At 41.5% G+C, this 23,661-nt stretch overlaps 2 protein-coding genes across 3 annotated transcripts in view; one reads left to right on the plus strand and one right to left on the minus strand.

Moving 5' to 3' along the window:
• The window catches only part of LOC109634650 (SPRY domain-containing SOCS box protein 4), a 33,639-nt gene extending 24,632 nt beyond the window's left edge, over positions 1–9,007 (plus strand). For both annotated transcript variants that reach the window (XM_020095321.2, XM_069534025.1), the window contains one exon: positions 7,663–9,007. In XM_020095321.2, the coding sequence (XP_019950880.1) occupies positions 7,663–7,790 (128 nt within the window). In that variant the 3' untranslated portion in view covers positions 7,791–9,007. The remainder of the gene's footprint in view (positions 1–7,662) is intronic.
• Positions 9,008–20,207: 11,200 nt separating this feature from the next.
• Positions 20,208–23,661, minus strand: part of LOC109634392 (calsyntenin-2) — a 224,949-nt gene continuing 221,495 nt past the window's right edge. Inside the window, exon 17 of the mRNA XM_020094859.2 lies at positions 20,208–23,500. Within this exon, the coding sequence (XP_019950418.2) occupies positions 23,288–23,500 (213 nt within the window). The 3' untranslated portion in view covers positions 20,208–23,287. The remainder of the gene's footprint in view (positions 23,501–23,661) is intronic.

The raw sequence follows: 23,661 nt of genomic DNA on the forward strand, positions 1-23,661 counted from the left end.
TGAGCCAAACTAATTTACATGTGAAGAAGACGGAGCAGAGAGGAGGAAGGGTTTCACACTCTACTGACATCGCTGCTCTCCACTTTTGCACATGAACCCTATTTGACTCCAGCTCTTATTGTGTATAATCTCCTCCCCCCCTGTCCTGCTCTCCTGTCTACTCTTTCTTCCTTTTCCTCCTCTTCCCCTTCAACAATAATCCTTTTCTTCCAGTGTTTACACATTGAGTTGTGGTGGCAGTTGCTGTGGAAACAGTTAAGCTGACTTTTTGGTGGGTAGGTGGGTGGTTAATTGTTGACCAGGCAGCTTACTTACTCGTTTGCTGGCCAAGGGCTTGCCCTATGCAAATGAGATGTCTTCCTCTTGCCCGTCTACAGTTCAGAGCTGTTAGGAATATTCATCTCACAGGTGGAAGCTGTAACTTAAGCCGGTTTTCAGACATGACCTGCAGATAAAATCCCGAGAATTGGCAATGGAGTTTACCCAGACTCTGCCGTTCACACATGCACAACACAGCGGGGGGGTCGTCTGCACAGACGCGTTCATGACAGTGACAAATCCTCTGCATTATTCAGGTGAGAGGTGGAGCAGCCGGGTGCAGCAGACAAAGACATGGAGTGACGTATCAACTCCACGTAGATCACATGATTTCCTTGACAACAGAGACACCGGTGTCAGCTCTTATCACCACAAACTCTCTTGACATCTTCAGCTGTGTCTTCTACGTGTATGACACAGCTTTTTCACCAGGAGATATTGTTTGTTTTTTCATATTTGCGCCTGTCACGTGTTCGGAGCGCCATCAACCCCTCTACTCACGCGCAGTGAATCCTGCGGGGGGGGGGGGGGGTCCCCTGCTGTGTTTTCACATCCACAGAGGCGGAGAGTCTCACTCGTAAATTTGCCATCACACATCCACCTCCTCCGGGGAAAGTATGGAGGGCCTGTGGAGTTCAGTGCAAGTCTGAAAGCAGCTAGTGAGGCATGGATGGCATGTCTGGGCCGTGAGGTGTGTGTGCTGGCTGGTGGACAGCAGCCAAGGAGAACCTGTGGAGTTCAGTGTCTGTGATTCTTGCTGTTCTGGGTTTGTACCCTCATGGTTGGATGCACTTATTGGAAGTTGCTTTGGATAAAAGCGTCAGCTCAGTGATATGTGATGTTTGACAGCAGCTTTATTGGTTAAACTGCTTTACTTAAGGCCTTGGATTAAAAATCAGCCAGTGTTGTTTGGCTTGCTCTAGTTCAACATGTCATTACATCTTAGTGGCAAAATCCTTTACATATAATTACTTTAAAATGACCTTGTCAATTATCATCCAGGTAATTGGGTGCAAACACATTTACAGGGTTTATTTGTTAACTGTGCGCTCTTGTTTGGAAATCAAGTCCATGTCAATGCTTGGTATAAACCATAATTAATCCTCAGGTCAGTGTTAGTATTGACTGCATGGGAAACCTCCCAGCATTCACTGGGGCAGTGCAGTCAAGAACACTCAACACATGTTGTTTTTCAGAATTCACACGTTTCAGTTCATAATATATATATTTGTTTATATGCATGGAAATGTTGAAGAGGAGAACATACACACAGAATATTTGGTCTTCCCCACGTTTAAAATCGTTTACACTCAGCCTGCTCAAACTCAATGAGAGCTGTTGTGTGGTGATGAGGGTGATATTTCTGTTTCCTGTCAGAATTTCTTATCTGTGTTGATAAACTGACACTGACCCTGTTCAACCTCTGGACAAATAGTTTGGAGTTTGGAGCTGAGGGGATTAAAACAGAGCCAGCTGACCACGGACAGTGATTGAATGAAGCCTGGTATGTTTTTGGCATGATTGCACCCTTTTCCTGCTTTTGATTATATTTTTGCCTTCTTGAATTTATTCTCTGTATTATGTTGCTGTGTAAACAAAGTCCTTCTGGCACATTTTGTTCCAGAATCCAAACCCATGTAATGGGAGTGTTTTTACTGTCCAATGACAAAAGGGAAAGGCAATGTACAACATTTTGGAGTGAAGTATTGTTTATTGAAAAACAAGGTTTTACTGTCACTTTCTCCAAAAGTCTAGTTTTTACAAATTTGACAAGACTCACAATTTGCTTTGAGTATTTTTTTCCATGCCACTCTCCTGGGAGTCAGAGCAGGTGGAGCACTTGATGTTGCTCCGCTCGTCTGTGGCATCTCTTCAGCTGCTTCACTCGGGAGTTTCTCTGTCTAGCCCTCTGGTAAGAAGTCTGCAGGATGTCAGAAGGAGTTGAGTGAGCGGGCAGGAGAGGCAGAGTGGGCACGTTGATGTTTTCTAACACGCGACAGACATGCAGATAAAAAGAAAACAAATATCTCTTGATGGGGGGAAAAAAAACAAAACTGTGCCATACACGTAGAAGACGCTGTCAAAGATGTCAAGGTTTTTTTCATGTGATTATCGCCAACGCCGGTGCTGAAGTGCTGCCCACCCCTCACCTGAATCCTACAGAGATTTCTATGTTGTTGTGAAGGAGCAGAGAATCTCCTGCTATGTAGTTTGAAGGTGACCTCTGGACTGGACCCAATTCTGCAGACATCTTCTGAATTTCATGTCTGGGCTCAGAGCAGGTACTAGGTCAAGGTTATACTGAGTATCCTCTGCTGTGTCATGAGACAAACTACGTCAGATGGTCTTAATCACTTCTAGCCTTAATATTTCTTTATGTTTGTTATCTCATCATCCTTGCAAGTGTTTGTGTGCATGTATGACTGAGCAGTAAGCCTAGAGAGAGGGCATCATGCAGCTAACACCAAATTGTCTTGAATGTGTGCTTCTGTCTGGAGCTGAAATAGCAGGTTTAAGGTAACAACAGTCAGAAATTGGCAAGATATTGCGAAGGAACTCTGATCGATTGAATCCATCAGGAAACCTGCATCTTTGAATTGAGTTACATGGTGACAATGTGCTCTGATGCATCCTTTCTTCTTTCTCCTGCTCCAATTTTCTCTTTTCTCATACATCATTTATCTAATTCTGTCCATCCTGAAATACATTAGTCTCCTCCCCATTTTTTCTCTCCTGACCTGTCAGTGAACAACATAGTGGCAGTGGAGGTGTGTCTACGCCTTAGGGGTGTATATGTAGACACATACACTTGTCATTTCAAAAACTAGGTCAGACAGTCCACCGGTTTTATGCTAATCTATTAGATATTGATGGCTGGGAGTCTGCAGCCCTTGCCTGTGACCTGGGTATATCTTGTGTAATGAAAGGAACACAGAGGGGGGGGGGGTGGAGTTTACTGGAACGCGTGCCAGAAAGATGGACACGTCTTGGCACTTACTCTAAATAGGACGTAACTGGGCCGTGATGTCTCTTGGTGAGCTGATGTCTATGCAGAGCACACATACCCTCACAGACTCATTGTTCTGTGGTTGCGTTATGGAAGAAACCGGCCGCCCATAAACCATCTCACCTCAGTGAGGGCAGACTGACTGACGCGCCGCCATCCCAGAACTCCACCCCTCCTCTTCCTCCACTTTGTTCTCGATTAAGTGTCAGGTAGGTGTGCGCACCAGCCAGGCGCTCAGCTGTCTTAAACCACGCTCTCCCACAATCTATCCTGTCTTCACTGTTTCATATGTCTGGCAGAAAATAGTTTGAGGGCCATTAAAAAAGGTATAAGTGCTAGAAAAGAAATGGAGAAGACAGTCACATGATGGATTAAATGGAGTTGAAGAATACTGGCCAAAAGCTCCCACGCTAATGAGGATGAATTAATTTTTAAACCTGTTTATTTTCAGTCATTCAGGTTTTTGATATGTGAGAAGTGACATGCAGGCTGCTTTTTAATGTAATAAAGACTTAAAGTACATGTAGAACAGTATGTAAATGATGCGTATCTCTCAACAAAAGAACATTATCATCTATCAATACAAACACCGAAATCAGAATTGTATCAACCACAACATAGGCCACCGAGCAGTGTTTGTCTGTAGTACTGGTTGATGGACAGTGAGTACTTCCTGTTGGTGCTCATCAATACTGTCTTGACAGGACCACTTGTCGCCCTGGGCAACCCTTACCATGGAGACCAGTCTGTGCCGGCAGGTATTGGCTGGTTGTCAGGAAGTTTGTAAAATCACAGCATCACCTTTCTTAGGAGATCACTGTCAGAGAGTGATGCCATTGTCCCTGGTGAGTTTCTTCTTGTTAGCGCCAGCAGTCAGGTGTCACTCTTGATATAATGAAAGTGTTGGACCAGGCAGCTTGTTATTACCTTTTACCTGGTACTTATGACAGCGTACACTGGGGGAGAAGACAAGTATCATACAGATGCTGGTTGAATTAAATGTACAGTAAATATATTAATTTCTGCAGAACGCTAACTGATTGACTGGTGAATCCTCTTCTAACTCCAGTTGTTCTTCTTGTTTCTCTGTAATCTGGGTGGATCTACATCTGTCTCCTTTTTTGGGGGGATCTCCTGTGTTGAGTCTTTTTTTTTTTTTTGTTCTTTTCTTTCGACTTACATTTGTTTGACAGTTTAAATTGGCAAAAACACAGGCAGCACTTCTCGACACATACAATGCATGTAATGTGTGCGTCTGTGACTACACTCCCTGTGCAGTGACAAGAGCTGGTTACTATGGAAACTACATAAATGCGGGGGCCGCGTTGATGAGCAAGTGATATGAGGGTGGACTGATTGATAGGTGCTGTCAAGTCCAAACTGAAAATACATCCATCTTTGGGGGTTCCTTCGCACCAGAGAGGCTCCGTGTGCAGCGCACCGTGCGAGCATGCGTGGTCGTACACGCAGCTGTAGTAGTTTCGTCACAAAGAATGAAATTATCAGCTGTACAGTGTCATCGCACACGTCACAGCACGGTGTCTCTAATCAACCCTCTGTGTTCATTCATCAGGTGTTTCTGATTTGGGCTCATGGCCCGTTGATGTAAGTACAAATGAATCCGCTATCAGCCACATGTCCCCACGGTGCTCCTACAAAGGCTTTTCATTAAGCGCACAGAGAGTCAAATAAATCCAGATAGTGGCTCTATTCTCTGTCCCATCAGCTGTTGTTCACCTGCGGATTTAATTGTTTTCCCTCACTGCTGTTTCAAAGGTCACCTTCCAGACCACAGAGGAGGAATTCAGTAAGGAAAGACCAACATTAATTGCTAATAACATCCCCGACAAAGACATGGGGATTTTCTGATATGATCTATCACTGGAAAGGTAATCGTAATTGATCCCAACAGAGGCGTTGAAGATTTCTGTGGTAATCTGCTTTTAATTAGAATCCTGACATGATGTTCATCAGATTTTTGTCCAGTCCTCACTCCAGACAAGCTCTTTTCCTTCTAGCCGTTTTTGCATGTTCACCATTCACGTAGCCACCAGGGCAGCAGTTCATGCCCAGAGGAATGCCAGAGGCCTCTCGAGAGGCTCCGTCTGCTCTGGCACCATGAACACACTTGAACCTAGATGTTGCGTAGTTGCTTCACATTTATTTGGATCTTGGTTCGTGGTAATGTGGTGAACCTTTAGTGGACTGCGGAGTGAAATGTTTTAATCCAACACAGAACGGGCTTGTTCGGCTTGGTGTGCTTGTCTGTGAATATAAATGTACGGTGTGTGTTTTTTAACAACCCCATATCTGCAGGAGCAAATATATTTTTACTGTGCAAAATAACAGAATCAACATCATAAACAGCATGCAATATTAAAATAGTGATTAAAAAGACTGCACATGGGACTTACACCATTGTTGAGGAGGAGCTGACTGCAGGCAATATCCCACTCTTAGCCTCGATGTTATAATTTATTGAAACAATTATTTCAAGGCATTTGGCCTGAAAAAAAAAACTTTGTTAAAATGATCCATAAATAACAGCATCAAGTCTGCGTGTTTGTTCGCTTGCTGTTTTTTGAATGTTGTAGTTTTTTCTTATGTTTATTCAAGAGCGTGGTGTTTGAGAGCAGGACTAATAGATTTCATGTTCAGGATTTGTAATGCTTTCACTCAGCACTCTACTCTCACCCTCAAAAAAAACCCTGCTTGTGCTTAGCTTTGCTGTTTTTGTGCTCAGACTGCGTTTGCACTCAGATATTTTGTTGATTGTATGATTTCCTTCGCTTCAGCTCTTCTCCTCATGTCACGCTGATTCTCTGCACACGTGAAACATCTGCAGGTGTAGCGTTTACATAAAAATTTGTCCCGCCTTTGTTATGGGTGTGTTAGCTTAGTGTAAATAAAGCAATGGAGGCCGAGGGTGCAAGTACCTGTTTAGAGTAACTACGTGTATTGGGGGCTCTTAAAGAAATAAAGCTAAAGCACCCACTGTGCCACATCTTGTGTTCTATTGGTTGAGAAATCTGAGAAAAGACGTTTTACATGTGCTGGAGCACAGGAAATCTGTCAGAACAATATCATACCTCATTGCAAGTGCACAGCTTGAGCACAAGCAGAGCAAATATAAGAACAGGCAAGAGTTATATGAACGGGGGTTTTGAGTCAAAGCATTAAAAAATGTGAATAAAATAAGTCCTGCTCTCAAACTAAAAAAACACGCTCACGAATAAGGATGGGGGGGAAATAACCTAAACAGAATTACGATTTTTAAAAAAATGCAATATTAAAGTGGTGATTAAAAAGATTATAGCTCATGGGACCATTGTTGTTGAGGAGCTGCAGGCAATATCCCACTTATAGCCTCGATGCTCTATTGATTCAGTCAAGTCAAAGATTGCCCGGCAAAGAAACTGTTAGAACGTTGCTTTGATCAGTAGATCACAGCATCAAGTCTGCATGTTTTGTGTGATTGCCGTCTCTTGGATGTTGTGGTCAGGCAGGTCCGCGGAACAACAAATATCCCCTTTTCAATCTGTAGCCCGTCAATTAGCACGTGTATAATGTTCGCTTGCCCGTGCTTATGTCCTTCAGTGCGTAAATAGACTGCGAGCAGCAGGAGTTTTGCTTCACCAGATGGCGCTTCCAGGTGGAGCAGCTTGACACCCATCGAGGGGCAGCAGTTAAGAGTCTGTCCGTCTGACATACGCAGACAACAATTGCCTCCAAAAAAATTGGTGGGAGGGAAAATGTCACGTTCCACTGGCACACACCAAGGACGTGTCTGAGCAGTGTGAAGTTTTGAATATTGTTATCAGCTGCTGCTTCTCTTGCCATTGACATGAGAATGGAAGCACGTGATTGCCGTTAAATTATAGTTGCAGTGAATTAATTCTACGTTGTGTTCATACTTTTTAATTTTTTTTTATGTTTGGTTTACATGGTCACTGACCTTCAGCCTCAGTAACTATGAGTAATAACTGTATAGAAACCACAGACAGCTCCATGTTTATCATCTACTTATGAACCTGTACAAGTATTATCAGAATAATCATGGATGGAGAAGTGGTGTCCTCACTGTCTGCAGTCTGTTCAGTTGAGTGGAGGAGAAATTGATTTTCAGTGTTTATGCCGGTGGACAATTCAGGTGTTTATTTTCTGTTTTTAAACATTGATATTATTTACAATGAAGAAATTGATTTGCTGCCTCTTCATTCCAATTCTGAAATACTCCCCTGCACCTTGTATTGTGCTACATTCAGCTCCTCAGTGTTGGTGCTTGTGCTCACTGGACGTAAACTAACCTTTTGTCTTGTCTCTCTCGTCCCTCACAGCGGAGCCCCTGCCCCTCATGGACCTGTGCAGGCGAGTAGCTCGACTGGCTCTGGGCAGGGAGCGCATACATCACATCGACACACTCCCGCTGCCACAGACTCTAAAGAACTACCTCCAGTACCAGTGATCACACATATTCACACACATGCAGACATATGCACAGGTGGGAAGAAACTTGAAGCCCATTTGTTCTCATTGTAACCAGCCTCCAAACTGAATTGAGTCATAACCATCAGACATCTGCTGAGAATGTGGACTACGACACTGACTAGGAACAGGTGGTGAAGACGGCGCTGCAATGGGGTTCTGTTTACACTAGCTGGGGATTTTCCATTTTGGATTTTTTTTTTATCTCCTGGTTTTCAGCTTCTTAATTTTTTTTTTTTTAGATTTTGTTGCTGCCGACTGCTGTTTTTCTCCTGGACAGTTGAAAAGAAATATTAAAAGAGATTATTGCAATTCAGTTTCCTGCTAATCATACATGTATATTTATACATATGCATGTTCTCAGTCAGACAGGCCTTCTATGCTGGGATTTGGGGCGACAGTGTACGGAAGCTTCCTCAGAAACATGTTGGTATGTATATTTCCTGGAACACAGCAGGCTCTGTGGAGATGCAACAATTCCTTCAACCACAGGAGAGAGAGCGAGAGACAGAGAGAGCGAGAGAGAGAGAGAGAGCAAGCTGTTTTCTGCTTGTGTGTGACTGTGTAAGACACACTGCTTACATATGTAGTGTGTGTCACGAGTGTATAGAAAGGAAGCCGACACTTTGTGTAGTAAGAAGACAACTCGGTGACAAGTAGGCAGTTCCCACCTACAGGCTAAAAAAACATTTTGAATCCCTCCTCTGCCAGCTTCTCTCTCTCTCTCTCTCTCTCTTTCTCTCTCTTCGTCTCTCTGTCGCTCCGACATTCACTTCACTTTGATTTGAAGCCTCCATCATGTTTGTCAAAGCGGAAGGACCACATCTGCTGTTGTCGGCTCTGTAACGCTGGTAGAGATTGACCCCAAGGTGAAGCTTTGTCCTCGACTGTTAATGTGCCTGTTTGGAAACAGCAAACACACACACACACACACACACACACACACACACACACACACACACAAAGCACATCAACCCCCCCACCAAAAAAAAAGTTTTAAATGCTGCTTTTTCATATTTTTTCTGCTGTCTCACCCTCACATGGGTTTTTATCTGAGGTTTACTTTCAAAAATTATGGTCTTACGAGATTTTTTCTTTTTTTCTGCGGGACTAGATGTCTTTGCACGTATGGTGGAAGAATGTGCTGCCACGAGAATCTTTTAAATGTGAATAAGAATAAAGTCAGCTAAACACTCACTGTGTGCGTTTTTATTTATCAATAGCATAATTGTAAATATACCGTCAAAGCTGTGTTCACTACGCTACATCTCACCTTCGCACAGGGGTCGTCCAATCATAGCTTGTCCAAAACCAAACACTTTCAAAAACTGTCGTGTGTGTGTGAAAAGAAAGCATAGCAACAGTAACTAAGAGGTGTGTGGCTTAGCGTGCAGGCAGTCGTCTGTTATTTTCAATGTCAACTTTATCAGCACTGAGACTGTCGACAACTACAAGTTACACAATACACACAGAAGTGTGATTGTTACACAGAGTGACTATGATAGAAAATCCTCTGCTGCTGACGAAAGCTCCGATGTTGGTTTTGGTGAAGTGTGAGATGAGCTCTTTCTAAACTGGATTCCCCATCCCAGGGCAGGCTTTGAACCACAGAACAAAGCCTATTGTGTGATCAAAGTTCAGCTCCGCATGCTGTTGCCTGGCACTGCCAACACAAAACCCATCAGCGTTGTGCGGCAGAGAGTGCTGATAATGTCATAATCGCACTGAGAGGTGTGGCTCCCACTGCGTACAGCTGCGTCTGAGAGGGGGATGACCCGCGCCACTGATGGACGTGGACGTTTTAACGCTTTAATCAGGATGATAAGAATGGGTTGACTTTAGTATTGACAACTGGTTGGACTCCATGCCAGGGTACATGTGTTTTATTAGTGATTCGACATCAAAATAAACAACTGAAAGTAAGTTATTGAAACACAAGTAACTCCAGAGAGAAGAGATCTGCAACTGATCGCCAACTGCAGCGTGTTGGTGCCGCTCAGCGTGCAGGGCTGCTTAATAACGCAGAGAGCAGCCCTCTAAAAGATTATTGTACAAGCCTGAGAGTTAAAACTAATGTCTTGTTTGATCTGGTTAAAAGTGACTTGGCTTTGCTACGCACATATTTGCCTCTTGAAAGTGAGGCTTCACTTCAATTCATCTCGCTGTCTTTTCCGCTGCCGCCTCCTGTGAATTTACTCTCCTGTCTCCTTTTTTTGTTTTTTTTTGTTACACCGCTCACTCTGCTCAGGCTATTTCAAATCCTCCCTGTGGTTTCTTTGCTCACAATTATTCCTTCGCAGGGCTTTAACTTCTGCTGTACCTGCTCTGACTGAAGGTGAGAAGGATGTGAGCTATGAGAACTGTGATAAAGTAATGGCTGCTATAAGCCTCTGTAATCCTTCTATTGCAAAGCTTCCTGCTTTTCTTCTCGTCTATGCAGACATGTTTTACGTTGTATGTAGAGCGGCTCTATGAGCTGAGGAAGAGATGGCTGGTTGGAGCCTTGTTGTCTGCTACAGAGATGGGCAGAGATACATAATTTATGAAGAAAAAAAAAATCACGTGCCAGCTTTGCTTGTTTAGTTGAGTATAAGCTAACATTTCATATATTTCAGCTTCTCTCTGCACCACATTCGTCCAATGTATGTTCCCCACCATCACAGAGACTACTGCAGTTTTCTGTAGGGTGACGGGGACAGAACCTGCCAGAATAAAGAACAAATAAATGAAAATGTTTACGTATTTACTCTTTTATTTCTGTGTTGAGTTATTTACCACAGTGCTCATTTTATATCTGCCTGTTTGGACAGAGCTGATTTCCTGTGTTCAAGGGATAATTCACTGAAAAATGAATGTGAAAAATGCAGATGTAGGAAGTACTCACATTCTTTACTTAGGTAGAAGTACTGAAAGTACAAAACGACTCTGGTAGAAGTAGAAGGACTGATTCAACTAATTTACTCAAGTCAAAGTAAGAAAGTAAAGGCTCTGAAAAATATTTAAGTACAAAAGTAAAAATGAATTTTTAACTTCGGTGATACAAGTTGCCTCTTGATAACTCGGCAAAACGTAAAAAGTTGTAGGTAGATAGTTTTCCTCTTTTGTAAACAGCCTGCACAGAAAAACGCATTCAAACTTGACTATCTAGAGGAAGTACAAGTCGTAACAAGGTTTCTGTAGGTGAACCTGTGAAAGGATCATCACCGGAACAGCCGCCTGACCTCGGTCAACCAAACTCCGGACGCTTATGGTCTCGCTCTGCCCCCCGACTGCACACACGCTGCCGAGGCCTGCGCGTCTCCCGAGGGAGGAGATGAGCCAGAGGTGCGCCGTGCGTAAAAGCGCGCGGTGCGCCAACATCCACTCCTCATGCAATGGATGGGGAATGTCTCACTTCTCCGAATCTGCTCCGCCGTCGCCGGAAATGTTTCCTGGTTCACTTCCTTCCTCCACGTCACTGCTTTGATTTTGTCTGTATCACAAACTCAACACTCACTCGACGCCTTCTCTCCACGTCTGTTACGTCTGTTACGTCGTGTCGTCATCCGTGGAGGCTGACACAAGTAACGAGCCAGTGTTGGAGAATGTAAGAAGTAGAAAGTTCAGATACTTGTGTTCAAATGTAGCGAGTACAAGTATAAAGTATTTAAGTAAGTAAATACTCAAGTAGAGTATAGATACCTGAAAAATCTACTTAAAAGTAAAGTATTAGTACTTCGTTACTTCATGTCTGTGTACAGATTTGTTGATAAACGGTGCAGTAGATATCTATAGATATTGTGTTATTTCTATATTTAGTATAGTTTAGTTTCAGAAGGTTTTTCATTCTACGCTGGGAGTATTTTTATTTTTCCATACACAGAAATCAGCCACATGTTATTTGCTCAAATAGGAACAACGATGCACAATTTTCACTCCGTCTCTCCAGGTAGACATTCATGGTGTTGCCCTCTTGTACACTGACAATCCATTTAACACATGCTGCCCTTCTCTCTTGTTTTCGTGTGTGTGAGGGGGGGTCGAGAATTACTGCGTCATAGACTTTACATGGTTTGTTTTGGCTTTAATAGATACGGCGTTTCTCAGAAATCATTATTTTTTTACCTCCCACCACACTGACAGTTGTTGTTTTTGCTTAGAGATACAAACAGATGAGGAGACAGAGGGTGAATGACCTGGAATAAGACTGGAGGCTCACTGCAGGCACATAAACACCCTTATTATAGAGGACTCATCAACTTACACTAATAAATCATATATTTTCACCATATAGATGATTTTTCTCTCAATTTTCCAAAAGATGATTCATTCAATGACCTAACAATCAAATATAGCAGTATATTATGATTATAATGACATTGTCTTGTGATGATTCTACTTATGGTGTGAATTGCTTCAGTGGTAGATTCAATCTAAAGATAGTATATGTGCAGTAATAGCTCAGCCTCAGTGACAGCACTCTCTCTCTATCATCCCAAACACTCCTCGAAATGCTGCTCGAACACACTGTTCTGCCGGCTGGAACACGGAGCCGATAACTGCAGGAAAAGTAAAGAAGAAAAAAAAAAAAAAAAACTAACAAAAGACGCCAGTAAAAGTAGGAGAGGAGGATAGAGGGGGATTAGTGAATGAGAGAAGGGCAAGACAGGCTGAGAGGAGATTGGTACTCTGGAGTGGCAGTGAGTGAAAGTGAAGAAAAAAAAATAGGTGGAAAATAGGAGAAGGTGATGGAACAAGTGAAGGATTGAGGTCTATTTTCAGCTGTGCCATGTCCTTCTTTCTTCAGCATCTGAGTGGAGATGACATTTAACCCCTGCAGAAATGGAGGAAAGCTTCAGAATAAAATGCACAGATGTATAGTTCTGTAAACAGCAGCTTAATGAGCACGGAAATGGTCCGAACATTGAATTCTATTTTCAGCTGCACTAGTTTTGTTACCGTTCGATGCTATGTGGAGGTATAGGCATGAGTCATGCTCTAATCTCAGTGGCACACAGTCACACTCACAGCAGGAGGGCTCAGTGTGAGGCCCAATAAGAACAGTGTGCTACCTTTTCTTATCCACACTTCATCTTTTCTCCGTCTGTCTCCTCTCTTTCAACATTCTCTCCCTCTGAACATATTTTTCTTTTATTTGTATACATTTTTAGTTGAGCAAAATCCACAGAAATAGCAAGAGGTGTGTCATATTTTTCCTTTTTTTCCCTCCTTATTTTGTTGAGAAGTGTAAGCGAGAATATAAGTTGATATGAAGTTCCCATCCATTGCGCTTGTTAATATTTTCCAAGGGTTCCAGTCGGACCTCCTGCCTACTATCTCAACCTTTTCAAATGTCACCCGCTGCCTATTAGGCTAAAATAAACCACCTTACCGCACAGGGACATCTAAAATTAGTGATAACATATCCAGAGGCGCACACACACACATACATTGGTTAATTACTGGCCACAGCCTACAGGCGATACGACTGTGTCTCATCTGTGCATCACATTTGAGTATCTAAACATTCTCGTTGTGAGTGTTTGTGTGTTTGTGTGTGTACACATTGGCAGTTTCCTGGAACCTCTGGCTGAGAGGATGACATTATAGTCTTGATGGCCACTGCTGCCACAGACTCTATGGTAACAAAAAAAAAAAAATGCAATCTCCATATCTACACACACACACACACACACACGGACGCACTGTGTGACGTCAGTGTAACTGTGCAATGTCATCTGTGCCCACTGGCCTGTTCTGTTTCCTCTGCATTGTGCCCACCCCACCTTATGTAAACACACAACCAGCCAATGACAGGCAGCGATTAGAGTTCATGACCTTTAATATTGTTATCCTAGTTTTCGTGGCTCATTTTTAACATTTTTATTTTAATGTAAGCTCTTCTAGATTTTCTTTAACAAAGAGGTCCATGCATCTTGCATGGGGGTGGTCGATGCTCACATTCTGGTCTGGTCCATCCAGATGTGCAACTTGTCGTGTTGATTCAGGTTTGTCTTGCAGGATTCACTGAAAAGACTCCAGAGAAAAGATAGTTGTGTAAAATTGTTTTTTTTAATGTTCTTTAATTAAAAAAGAAAAACAAATCAAACATGAAATCGGTCAGAAGATTCTCCTGCACCTCATCTCAGTATCTGTCCCCTCGTGACTTCAGCATAAACTCTGCAGATGGATTCAGTGTATGCTTCATCAATGCTGCCATCTTTTGGTCATGTGCAGTTACTGCAACACAAATGTGCACGAGAAGATGAGAAGAGAGTGAAATCATTCTGGAAGTATTTAAAGGGGCATTCCAGCTATTTTTATATTGTTTGTAGAATACCAGCAGAGATTATTTATTAAAAGTCCAAACTGAGGCTCTGATTGGTCATTTTGATTGGGCAGCTGTGGCTCAGGAGGAAGAGCGGGTCATACACTAACCATAAAATGAGCCCTGAGTTTTCCTCAAGACTAGAAAAGCACTTTATGAATACACACTGTTTTTGCCATTTAAATTGTTCCTCAAATTACTTTTTATGAGTACGTGATTATAGTGATAAAATTAAGAAAAAAAATAAAAGTAAAAATGTAAAATGTCGATCAAATGTCACCAAATATCTTGTTTTGTCTTTTGAATGGTTCACAGCACAAAACTGTTCAATTTACATTGAAAGGTTAAAAATAGAGTGAAGCAACATGTCCTCATTAGAGAAGTTTGAAACAAACGACAATTAATGGAAACAATTATAAAATAAATTTTCTATAATTACATGTATGAGTTGATGTTAGAGTCTAGTCTGTACTGTTCTTTGCTAAAACAAAGATAAAAACATATTTTAAAGAGCAACATAAGCAGCATTAAATAAACATTGACATAAATAAGATCTATTTAAAATATCACACAGTATGTATTGAATAGGTTTGATGCATTTAAGGCCTAAAATTCATATTTCTTTATTCACTTTTTTAGACTTTCTCGGTCCACACAGAATCCCTGTTCCTTACATGGAAAATTAGATTTCTGCCTCTGGCTTTTTGATGAAAATGATTTGTCTCCAAACTCATGCTGTTTGCACGACTGACCTTAACAATATGAAATAACACGAGTTCCTCTTGAATTCCCCCGAGCTCCGTGAGCTGAGGCTGTCTAAACCTTCACACAAACTCAGTTAGCTCATGAGTTGATTAGCTTATTTCTCTTGGCACAATGGAACTGGCATTTCCTCCTCACTGCTCTCATGGTGGCCTCATAATTAGAGCAAAGTGGATTAGTGTGTCCTTGACAGTGAAGTGGCGTGGTGCTGCTGCTGCCCACAGGAGTGAGCGGTGCTGTTACTGCAGCTCACTGTGGAGAGCAGATGTGTAATCCCAGGCCAGTGAGACGGTTTGTTTATGAGGTGGTTATTAAAGGGATTCACTTTGCATGAAAGCTCTAAATGAGGAAAATCTTACTTCAGAGGAGGAAGAAAACAACATCTCACGTAGACTCAAAGTTCACTAAGTGGCTTCATCACACACTTCATCAGTAGAGTTTGCTCAGTACATTTTGGTGAAACTTCTCATGATTCCACGAATACTTCTTACGAGTAGTGACTTTACATGTCATCCTCAAAGTGGCTAAAATCAATATTTATAGTTTTATCAATTTATGAAATTACTTTAAGTGAGACAGACTGTGTAAGAGATGAAACACTGAACTTTCGGTCATCACGATCCTAATTTATCTGTTGGACGTGTAAACTCGACTTTTGGCTAACAACATAAAACAAGAAGGTACTAATGCTTCTGTGACAAAATAATTGTCACTCATGATCCACTTATATATAATATATATTAGTTCTGGAGCTTTTGACCAGAAGAAAATTGTTAAACAACTCCAAATATGACTTCAATTGTTAACACACAAATTAATTAAGTGTCTAAAGTCACATTTTAATGTATTTTTTAAAATATCAGGATTCAACATTGTCATTACATAAATCAAAGAGTTGAAGTTTAATAAATCAGACACTCTTCATCACTGAATTCATCAATTAAAATAAAATAAACGTGTAAATGGACAAACTGAACAAATGACAATCGATGCACAAGCGCAGGAACTTTTCTGGTTAAGTTGAGGAGGATGAACATCCGACTCATTATACTTTAAATAGGCAGTATTCTATCACTCACTGAGTGGTGGCAGCAGGTCCTGCATCACTTTCACAGAAGTTTTCATTGATTTTTTTTCTTCTAAGTTAGTAGCCTTCAGACACTTCGCTTGTTTGAAAGTGTCCTCTTTGTCCTTGAATCAGAGAAGCCTCAGCACTATTGATCTGACGTCCGGTGGGATCGTTCTGTGCTCTGCGATGTGCTCTCACAATTTCAATGAGTTTAGGCTCAATTTCGATGAGGACATTAAGCAGGTTTTTGTCTTGATCTCGGTGCCAGACCATGATTTAGCTTCGGCATCAGGTTTTCTATCAATAATGATGTTACTTACCCTGGACAGGTTTTCCAAGTCGTGCAAACAGGACATTAACAGAAGTCTAGTTTCAGATGTGGCTTTGATTCCTGTGTGATCTTCATTAATCATCCAGGTGAAAAGTGCTGACTGGTTTTCAGGTTTACAACATCCTGAACAGCAGCATCTAAAAGGTCTGCAACGTTTATCAACCAGGACAAACTCTGTTCCTGAAGCTCCTGGAATGCCTCCTCGGTTTGGTGGCTTATTGTGATGACGTGTCATGTGACATCACGATGACGCATATTTGCATAATGTATGACAGGCTGATAGTGTGTCACGCCCCTTATCAAAGCCAGGTACACAATTATAAACCTTTAACATGTCAAGTCGCATTTTTTGTTTCAAGCCAGGAAATGTAGAAACATGGTAAAAGAAGTTTAAATGTTTAGAGCCCAAACTCTTCACCATGTGTGAAATATATAAAATACACAGAAGACATGTATAATTCCTTATTTTCTTTTTGATGACCGGATCTAAACCTGTATTATTTTTAGGTTATGTTTCAAGGCGACTCTTTTTCGTGGATTCTGGAGCCAGTGACAATCTGCTGTGTCCCTAAAATATTCAGACTGCTTGTGTTTCGTTGTGGAAAAGCAGCTCGGCTCTTGGCTCTGGTTCACTTCCCTTGTTTTCAGCGAATGTATCTGTGAGATTATCTCAGAGAGCACATGTGTGTGCAAACTGTTCGATCCTCAAGTTCCCTTGTAGCTGCTCTCATCACTGCTGCTTTAGTCTCTGCTCTGTGCCTTAAAGGAACATAACAAATAACATACATGGGTATCAGTGTAGTGTGCTTCTGTTTGAGGCGAGTTCATTATTCATACACTGCCGTAAGGATAGAGGTGATAATTACAGATATATGTAGTCTACAGCCTGTGTGCCGGTGTCGTGTGGCAGGTTGCAGGGCTTTAGCAGAATGAATTAGTGTTTGTATGTCGAAAATGAAGATAACGGTGCCTCAGGCTTCCCCTGCTCTGCTCAAAGTTTTATGACTATTCTAATTTAAATTCTTTTATACTGAGTTGGTGTGTTCCTGCCACAGCAGGAAGCCTCCGGGGCTCTGGTTTACAATTATTTTAGAACAGCTAGTCGCGTTTTAATAACAATAGTTTTTACATCTCTGAATAATCATGCTAATCTCTAATTGGCTCAAGGCTGAAATAATGAATTAGATCTTGGGCACCTCAGCGGGTTGTGACAGACTGTGTGAGGGCCAAAGAGCAGAACTCAAGGGGCCGTGAAACAAGGGTATTCACCACAGGTTGAAGAGTGATGGGCCGTATAGTCATTATCCACTAGATGGAGGCATTCTATTGGCCATAGACTCGTGATTCGGGAAATCCTTGCTATGAGAGGATTCATTCTATGTTTCACAGTTACAGTTAGAAAGTAGTGACAAATTGCCTCACATATAAAACACCCACAAGTAATACATACATAGAAATAATATAAAATAAAAACAAATAAAGAAATTACCCCAAAAAATTTGGGTTTTAAGCTTTGAATCAAAGCAAGCTACCATCTCGTCTTGCAGTATGTCCTCAGACAGGATGTTCCAAAGTCACGGAGCTCTTCTTTCTTAGTCTTCAACCAAGAATGTGGAACAGTTACAAGTACACCATGTGACGAGATGAACTTTTATGTTATACATTAAAATTATATAAAAAATCTATTTGACAAGTATTTTTTTGATGTGATTTTGAAAACCCATGTTTAGTAAGCTTGTCTGGTTTTCATCCAGCTTCCCTTCTGCATCATGTGTGTCCCAAATCCATACCACACCTGAATTCTAAGTAGGTCTTCTAGTTGCTCTGGAGTGGTGACAAAATGAAGTGCAGTTAAAACGATATCACTTCTAAAAGGACTGATTGAAGTGTGTGCTGGGTGATGCTTCACAAAGCAATACACAAAGGAAATGAGGGAAGCTGGAGAAAATAAAAACTAATTGTGGACGGTGATAAAAAATTCTCCACGACAAAAAACAAAACAACAAAACAACATTTTGCTCTGTTGTTAGGTTTGAGTGACAGTCGCTGTCTAAAGCTATGATTGACTCATGTCATTTTTTACTGATTAGCAAGTGTTGCATATGTGAATGAATCATATTGACTTCTTCTACGCAAGGAGTTGTTAAACTACGACATCACCTCTACATGAGTTTAAATTGGCATCATCATTTAAATCATGCCAACTTAGCTATTAGCAGTTCCTGTTTGTTGCTGATCTATGGATGTACTGACGAGAATCACTTTACTGTGACACTGAAGGAAACTTCAAAACTGTCAGGCGAGTTCTGGAGCTATGAGGAGCTTCCTGGGATTCCATGCCTTCGTGCCGGCGACAGCCAGTGACGTGATATTTTCTGGTTGTCCCGCCCGTCTGAATGTCTGCCCTTCTTTCCCCTCCATTCTTGTGAACGCAGGACGTCGAGAATGCCTCGACGGAATTTCTTCACATTTGGTACAAACCCGGACGATGAATTGATTTTGGTACCCAAAGATCAAAGTTCAAGGTCACAATGGCCTCACAATATGTTTTTGTCTTGAATGTGATAGTGTCTATAAATGTGTTGGTCAAAGATCAAAGTCACTTTCCTCAATTGTTTTGCCTTGCATTTATTTCAGAGTGGATTAATGGATGTTTGTTTGTAATGGACGTTGAAGATAACGATGCACTGAATCTATAAAATGTGAGTTTCATGTCTGTGTGTGTCTCAGACTGGACTGAGTCCATAAAGGAGTCGTGCAATTTTAGCTGCAAGTTGCATGTGTTTCCCTTTGTGCCCCCCACCCCTCAGCCCTCCCACAGCCCCCTGAGGGAGATGCACCGCACAGCTTGAAAGCCTCTGTTGTAAGTAGCTGCAGTATGAATGCACTGTGAATACTGGTATATACAGTAAACTCATACTATAGTTTCCCAAGTTTTCCATCTTAGGTTTAATTTAAATTTGGGGTTTGTTCACCTCGTCTTTGTGAAATGGACCACCATCTCTGCTGGTGTATTAATATTTGTAGACAAGTCTTAACTCCACACTGATCCTTTTATACCGTTACCTGTACTGAAACAGAAGACACTGTTGACTCCTGTGTCTTCATTTTCAGTAAAACATCTATTTGTCCAAGCATCACTTTGACTGTGCTGCTTCTCTTGAGGGGGCGGCCCCCTGCTGCGGCATATAAATAATAACAATAACCACCCACAGTCTTGACAGCCTGCACACTTTTACGAAGCAGGATCATGACAAGTCATGTGGCTGCATCCATAAAAATATTGAATACCAGCTCACTGAAATCAAAAGACCACTGTGGGACCTCGGTATAGATGGAAACCTGCATACTAATGGTGGCATTTTGTACAACTTTCTCATCTTTGCTGCCCTCATCATTGCTTTTATGGCCTATTTGATACAGCACTGAGTCAAGAATAAAAAGTAATCCAGTGGGGATCAGTGCCGCATCTTCCCCTGAAGAGGATAAATAGTTTGGAAAATGAGCGGATGATCGCCTTCTATTAAACCGACGTCTTTAGAGGGATTTTCAAAAACTGCCTGTAGCCTTACATGAAATTAAACACTTTTGTTATTGCGCTGAGTAAAAACAGCAGCTGCAATGTAATTTTCAGGAATATTTTTTTCTTTTCACCTCATAGTTTTATAAAACGAGGTCATGCATTTTCAAAATAAATTAAAAGCAAAAATAAGATTTTAACTTGAGCCTGAGGACAGCATTGTAGAGATTGTCAGCAAAGGAATTTCCATCTTCACTAAAGTACAAACCCTAACTGTAATTTCTGCATGAATAATAGGAATAAGATTGCACTCTATTACACCACACTGGTTGCAGATTATAGAATTCCTTCATCAAATAACAAACCGGAAGAACTCGCACACGATCACACACATACGAGACGCACAGCTAGATTCCAAAACAAGTTTTTATTGGCCAATTTACAGAAAGTGCTGTAGTGACCATTCCAAAGAAAAACAGACCAAAGAGTCCAGAGGAAAAAAACAAACAGGAGAGAATAAAATAAAATAAAAATCACATAATACAAGGTTTCAATGTTAAAGTCACCGCCCTCCTCTGCTAAAACAAACATCGGGACAACATTAGGGCTCGGGCCGCTGCAAGATCCACCTAAAGGAGTCTGTGTGGGGGTGGGGGTTGCAAGTGAGGAGGTGACGTCACAAGACCAGGTGTCACAGAAGATGAGAAAAAACTCCTAAACAACGTTATGAGATCTTTACATGAACACAGAGCTACAGCGAACACATACAGTAAGTTCTCCCAGCGACACCCGGAGGAGCTGTCAAATGCTCGGAGGAGGAAACGATCCAGTGTTTGGGACTTTAACCAAAGTTTGACTAACAGTTGGCAGTCGCACCGTCAACCACAGCAAGAAAATCTTTCTGTCATTTTTGGACTCTCCTCTGTCAAACGACACAGACAGGCTGGGATAACGACGGCCACAGCCAGAGATTAATGCCTGTTCACTTCAAGGTGAAAAAGAAAAAAACGCCTTCGAATCTGTTTTCTAATTATGTCAAATGTGACACTGCCAAATGCATTCACCTCTCCCTCTCTCCTTTTAATTTGAAAGTTGCACCAGGCAACTTCACAACTCAGTGGCCCCAAGTGCTTCTAATGAAGTGGGATTTATGTAATGTGACTTCATTCCCCAGGACCCAAATTTCATCCATTAATGCTGCACTTCTCTCAAAGTTAGAAGTTTGGGAAAGTTATCTGTTTCCTGCAGGAGGGATGTAAATGCACTCTTTGTGCATTCTGGTAATTCTACTTGACAAAACTCAGGAGTAAAGCTTTCTTGAACTTTTTTCCCCCATGTGAGAGAGGACATCTTGAGTCAGTTAAATCTGGCTGTATTAGTTACCCACCTACAGAATGCATCATTCATGATGCGCAAAAAATACCACATGCTAGAGTCTGACTGATTAAACAGTCGGGCTGCAGTTATCAGTTCATTTCAGCTCACCTCAAATATATCAGAATCAGAGTGTGTGTCAACAACAACAAAAAAACTGGTAAAGAAAGAGAAAACTTATATTGGTTAATTTCTTTTAGCAACTTTGGAGCAGCCTGACAATATGAGCACAACATCAGCGACAATGTCCATATACACTCAATATGTTGAATTTATCAGCAGACAGCTGCATATTTACACATCATCCAGACTCGTGTGTGTCCGCCTGATGAATGTGAGTCTTGGATTCTTTCTGTTTTGGTCTCCAGCTCCACCAACTTCTCCAAAACTCCACCAGAAACATCTGTCTCTTTAGCTGCTAAATGTTCCACTATGTTCACAAGCTATTTTCTGTCTGGTGCTGAATGTGTTAAAACATCTGTTTACATTACATTTAGTCATTATATCTATTGTTATTATAAAATAGCTTTAGTGTTCCAGGCTGTTCCACATACACTCTAACTTCACACAATGTTCATCATAGATCTATTTAATTAATAAAACTTTGATTTAAATATTTGATATTATATATTTTTCTGTAGTTGCTTTTCCAGTAAACTGTTTAAAATGTATTCATGTTTCTGTTGTTACGACGATCTGCTCACGGCTTGGTCACAATTTCTTATCAACCAAATTTAAAGCACCCTTTCCAAAAATGTTTTGTTCACATGAGAAAACTATTATCTAGAATGTAGTTTTTATTTTTGAAGGTTAAATATCAGCGTTGGTTTTGTCCTCAGTTGCAGTGGACCTGTAATGATGATATCAGATATTAGTGTTCTGGTCATTTCACTGCATTTTTATCATAGAAAGTACAGATTTATAACGTCCCATCATCTTTGCAATGCAGCATTAATGACGATTATGGAATTAACTGAAACAGGACAGGTTTCCCTCACTGAGTGCTGAGACACACCTGAGAGTGAAATTTCATTTGAGCAAATTTAATGGTCCACAAATACATCGTGAGAGGACTCTGTCCCCCTGTTGCATGTGACCTACATGCAGAGGCGGTGACACATCCATCCTAACAAAGTGACCGTCAGCTGGAATGATTTGAACACTGAGCTCGAAACACACACACAGAGGACTGAGGGCTCGTGTCTGAGACTCCTGCAGACTAAGGGGTCGGGGGTGTGTACATATACATTTATGAAGATGGTGGCATGTGTGTTGTGTACAGGTGGAGGAGGCTCTCTGGGTGGAGAAAGTGGGGGTGGAGGAGGGGTGGGAGGGTCACCTACTATACTCAGTATTTACAAGAAAGGAGCGTATAAAAATGTACAAGGAGACTCCTCTGTCTCTCCCAAAAACCCAGAACCCCTCAGCTAGTTCAACATGACGTCTGCGACAGGACTACAGATTATCTTTTTTTTTCTCTTTTGTTTTTGTTTTTGAGTACCATTGAAAATATGCTATTTCTGTAAAATCACCTGGCTTTGCCACGTAGGCTGGAATAAAGACTGGTAAATAACATGAAGTATACAAACCAAAAAATAGTCAGAATCTTTCACTTTTTGCAACTCAGTTTTCTTAAATAAAGACTGTTTTGCATTTTTTTGCCGGACATCAGGAATCTCACGGAGTCAGAGGCGTTAAACTGAATGTGCGGTGCAGGGGGTTTAATCGACAGAATAGGAATCATACAACTTTATTTCACTTAAGACTGTAGTTGTGGTGGAGACGGTAATGAGAGAGGAAAGATGTCACCTAAAAACTGTCCCTTTAAGGAGAAGGAAAGTCAGTTGACTGACGAGCAGTTTTAGTGTCATATCATTTCTTATCAGCTGTATAAAATGGGAGTTTTCTGACAAGGCGATGGTTAAATCATTGCACTGTGTGTGTGTGTGTGTGTGTGTGTGTGTGTGTTTCAGTGTAGTGTCTTCCAGTAGTAGCACATTACCTCATTTTTAGATCATCAACATCACAAAAAGTCTTTTTGTCTCAACCATCAGATTCGAGGTTTGTGTATGGCCGTGTTGCAGGATGTGTGTGTGAGTGACTGTGAGTGTGTTTTAATAAGATATTGTTGTTTTGTCCCAGTTTTGACCCTTCTTGCACGAGCGTTGCATCCTGGGTAGCTGGACGTCCGCTTCCTCCTCGCTGTCGTCTGACTCAGCGCTGGTGATGTCGTCTTCGTCCTCCTCTTCCTCGTCATCTTCCTCCTCGTCATCTTCCTCTTCCTCCTCGCTGGCCTCCTCCTCTGCAGCCTGGGGCTCCTCCAGCTTCTGTGGTGAGAAAAGATTCAGTTTCAGAAATTAAATAATTAGAAATTAGTTTTTAAAAACATTTTCCTTTTAATTCTTAATGACCAAACAAAGCATTTCTGTACCATTTCATCCTTAGCAGATATTTCAACACCCACTCCATCCTCTCTACCTCCTATTTG

This window comes from Paralichthys olivaceus, chromosome 11 (genome assembly GCF_024713975.1).
Source record: "Paralichthys olivaceus isolate ysfri-2021 chromosome 11, ASM2471397v2, whole genome shotgun sequence".
Classification (NCBI taxonomy): domain Eukaryota; kingdom Metazoa; phylum Chordata; class Actinopteri; order Pleuronectiformes; family Paralichthyidae; genus Paralichthys; species Paralichthys olivaceus.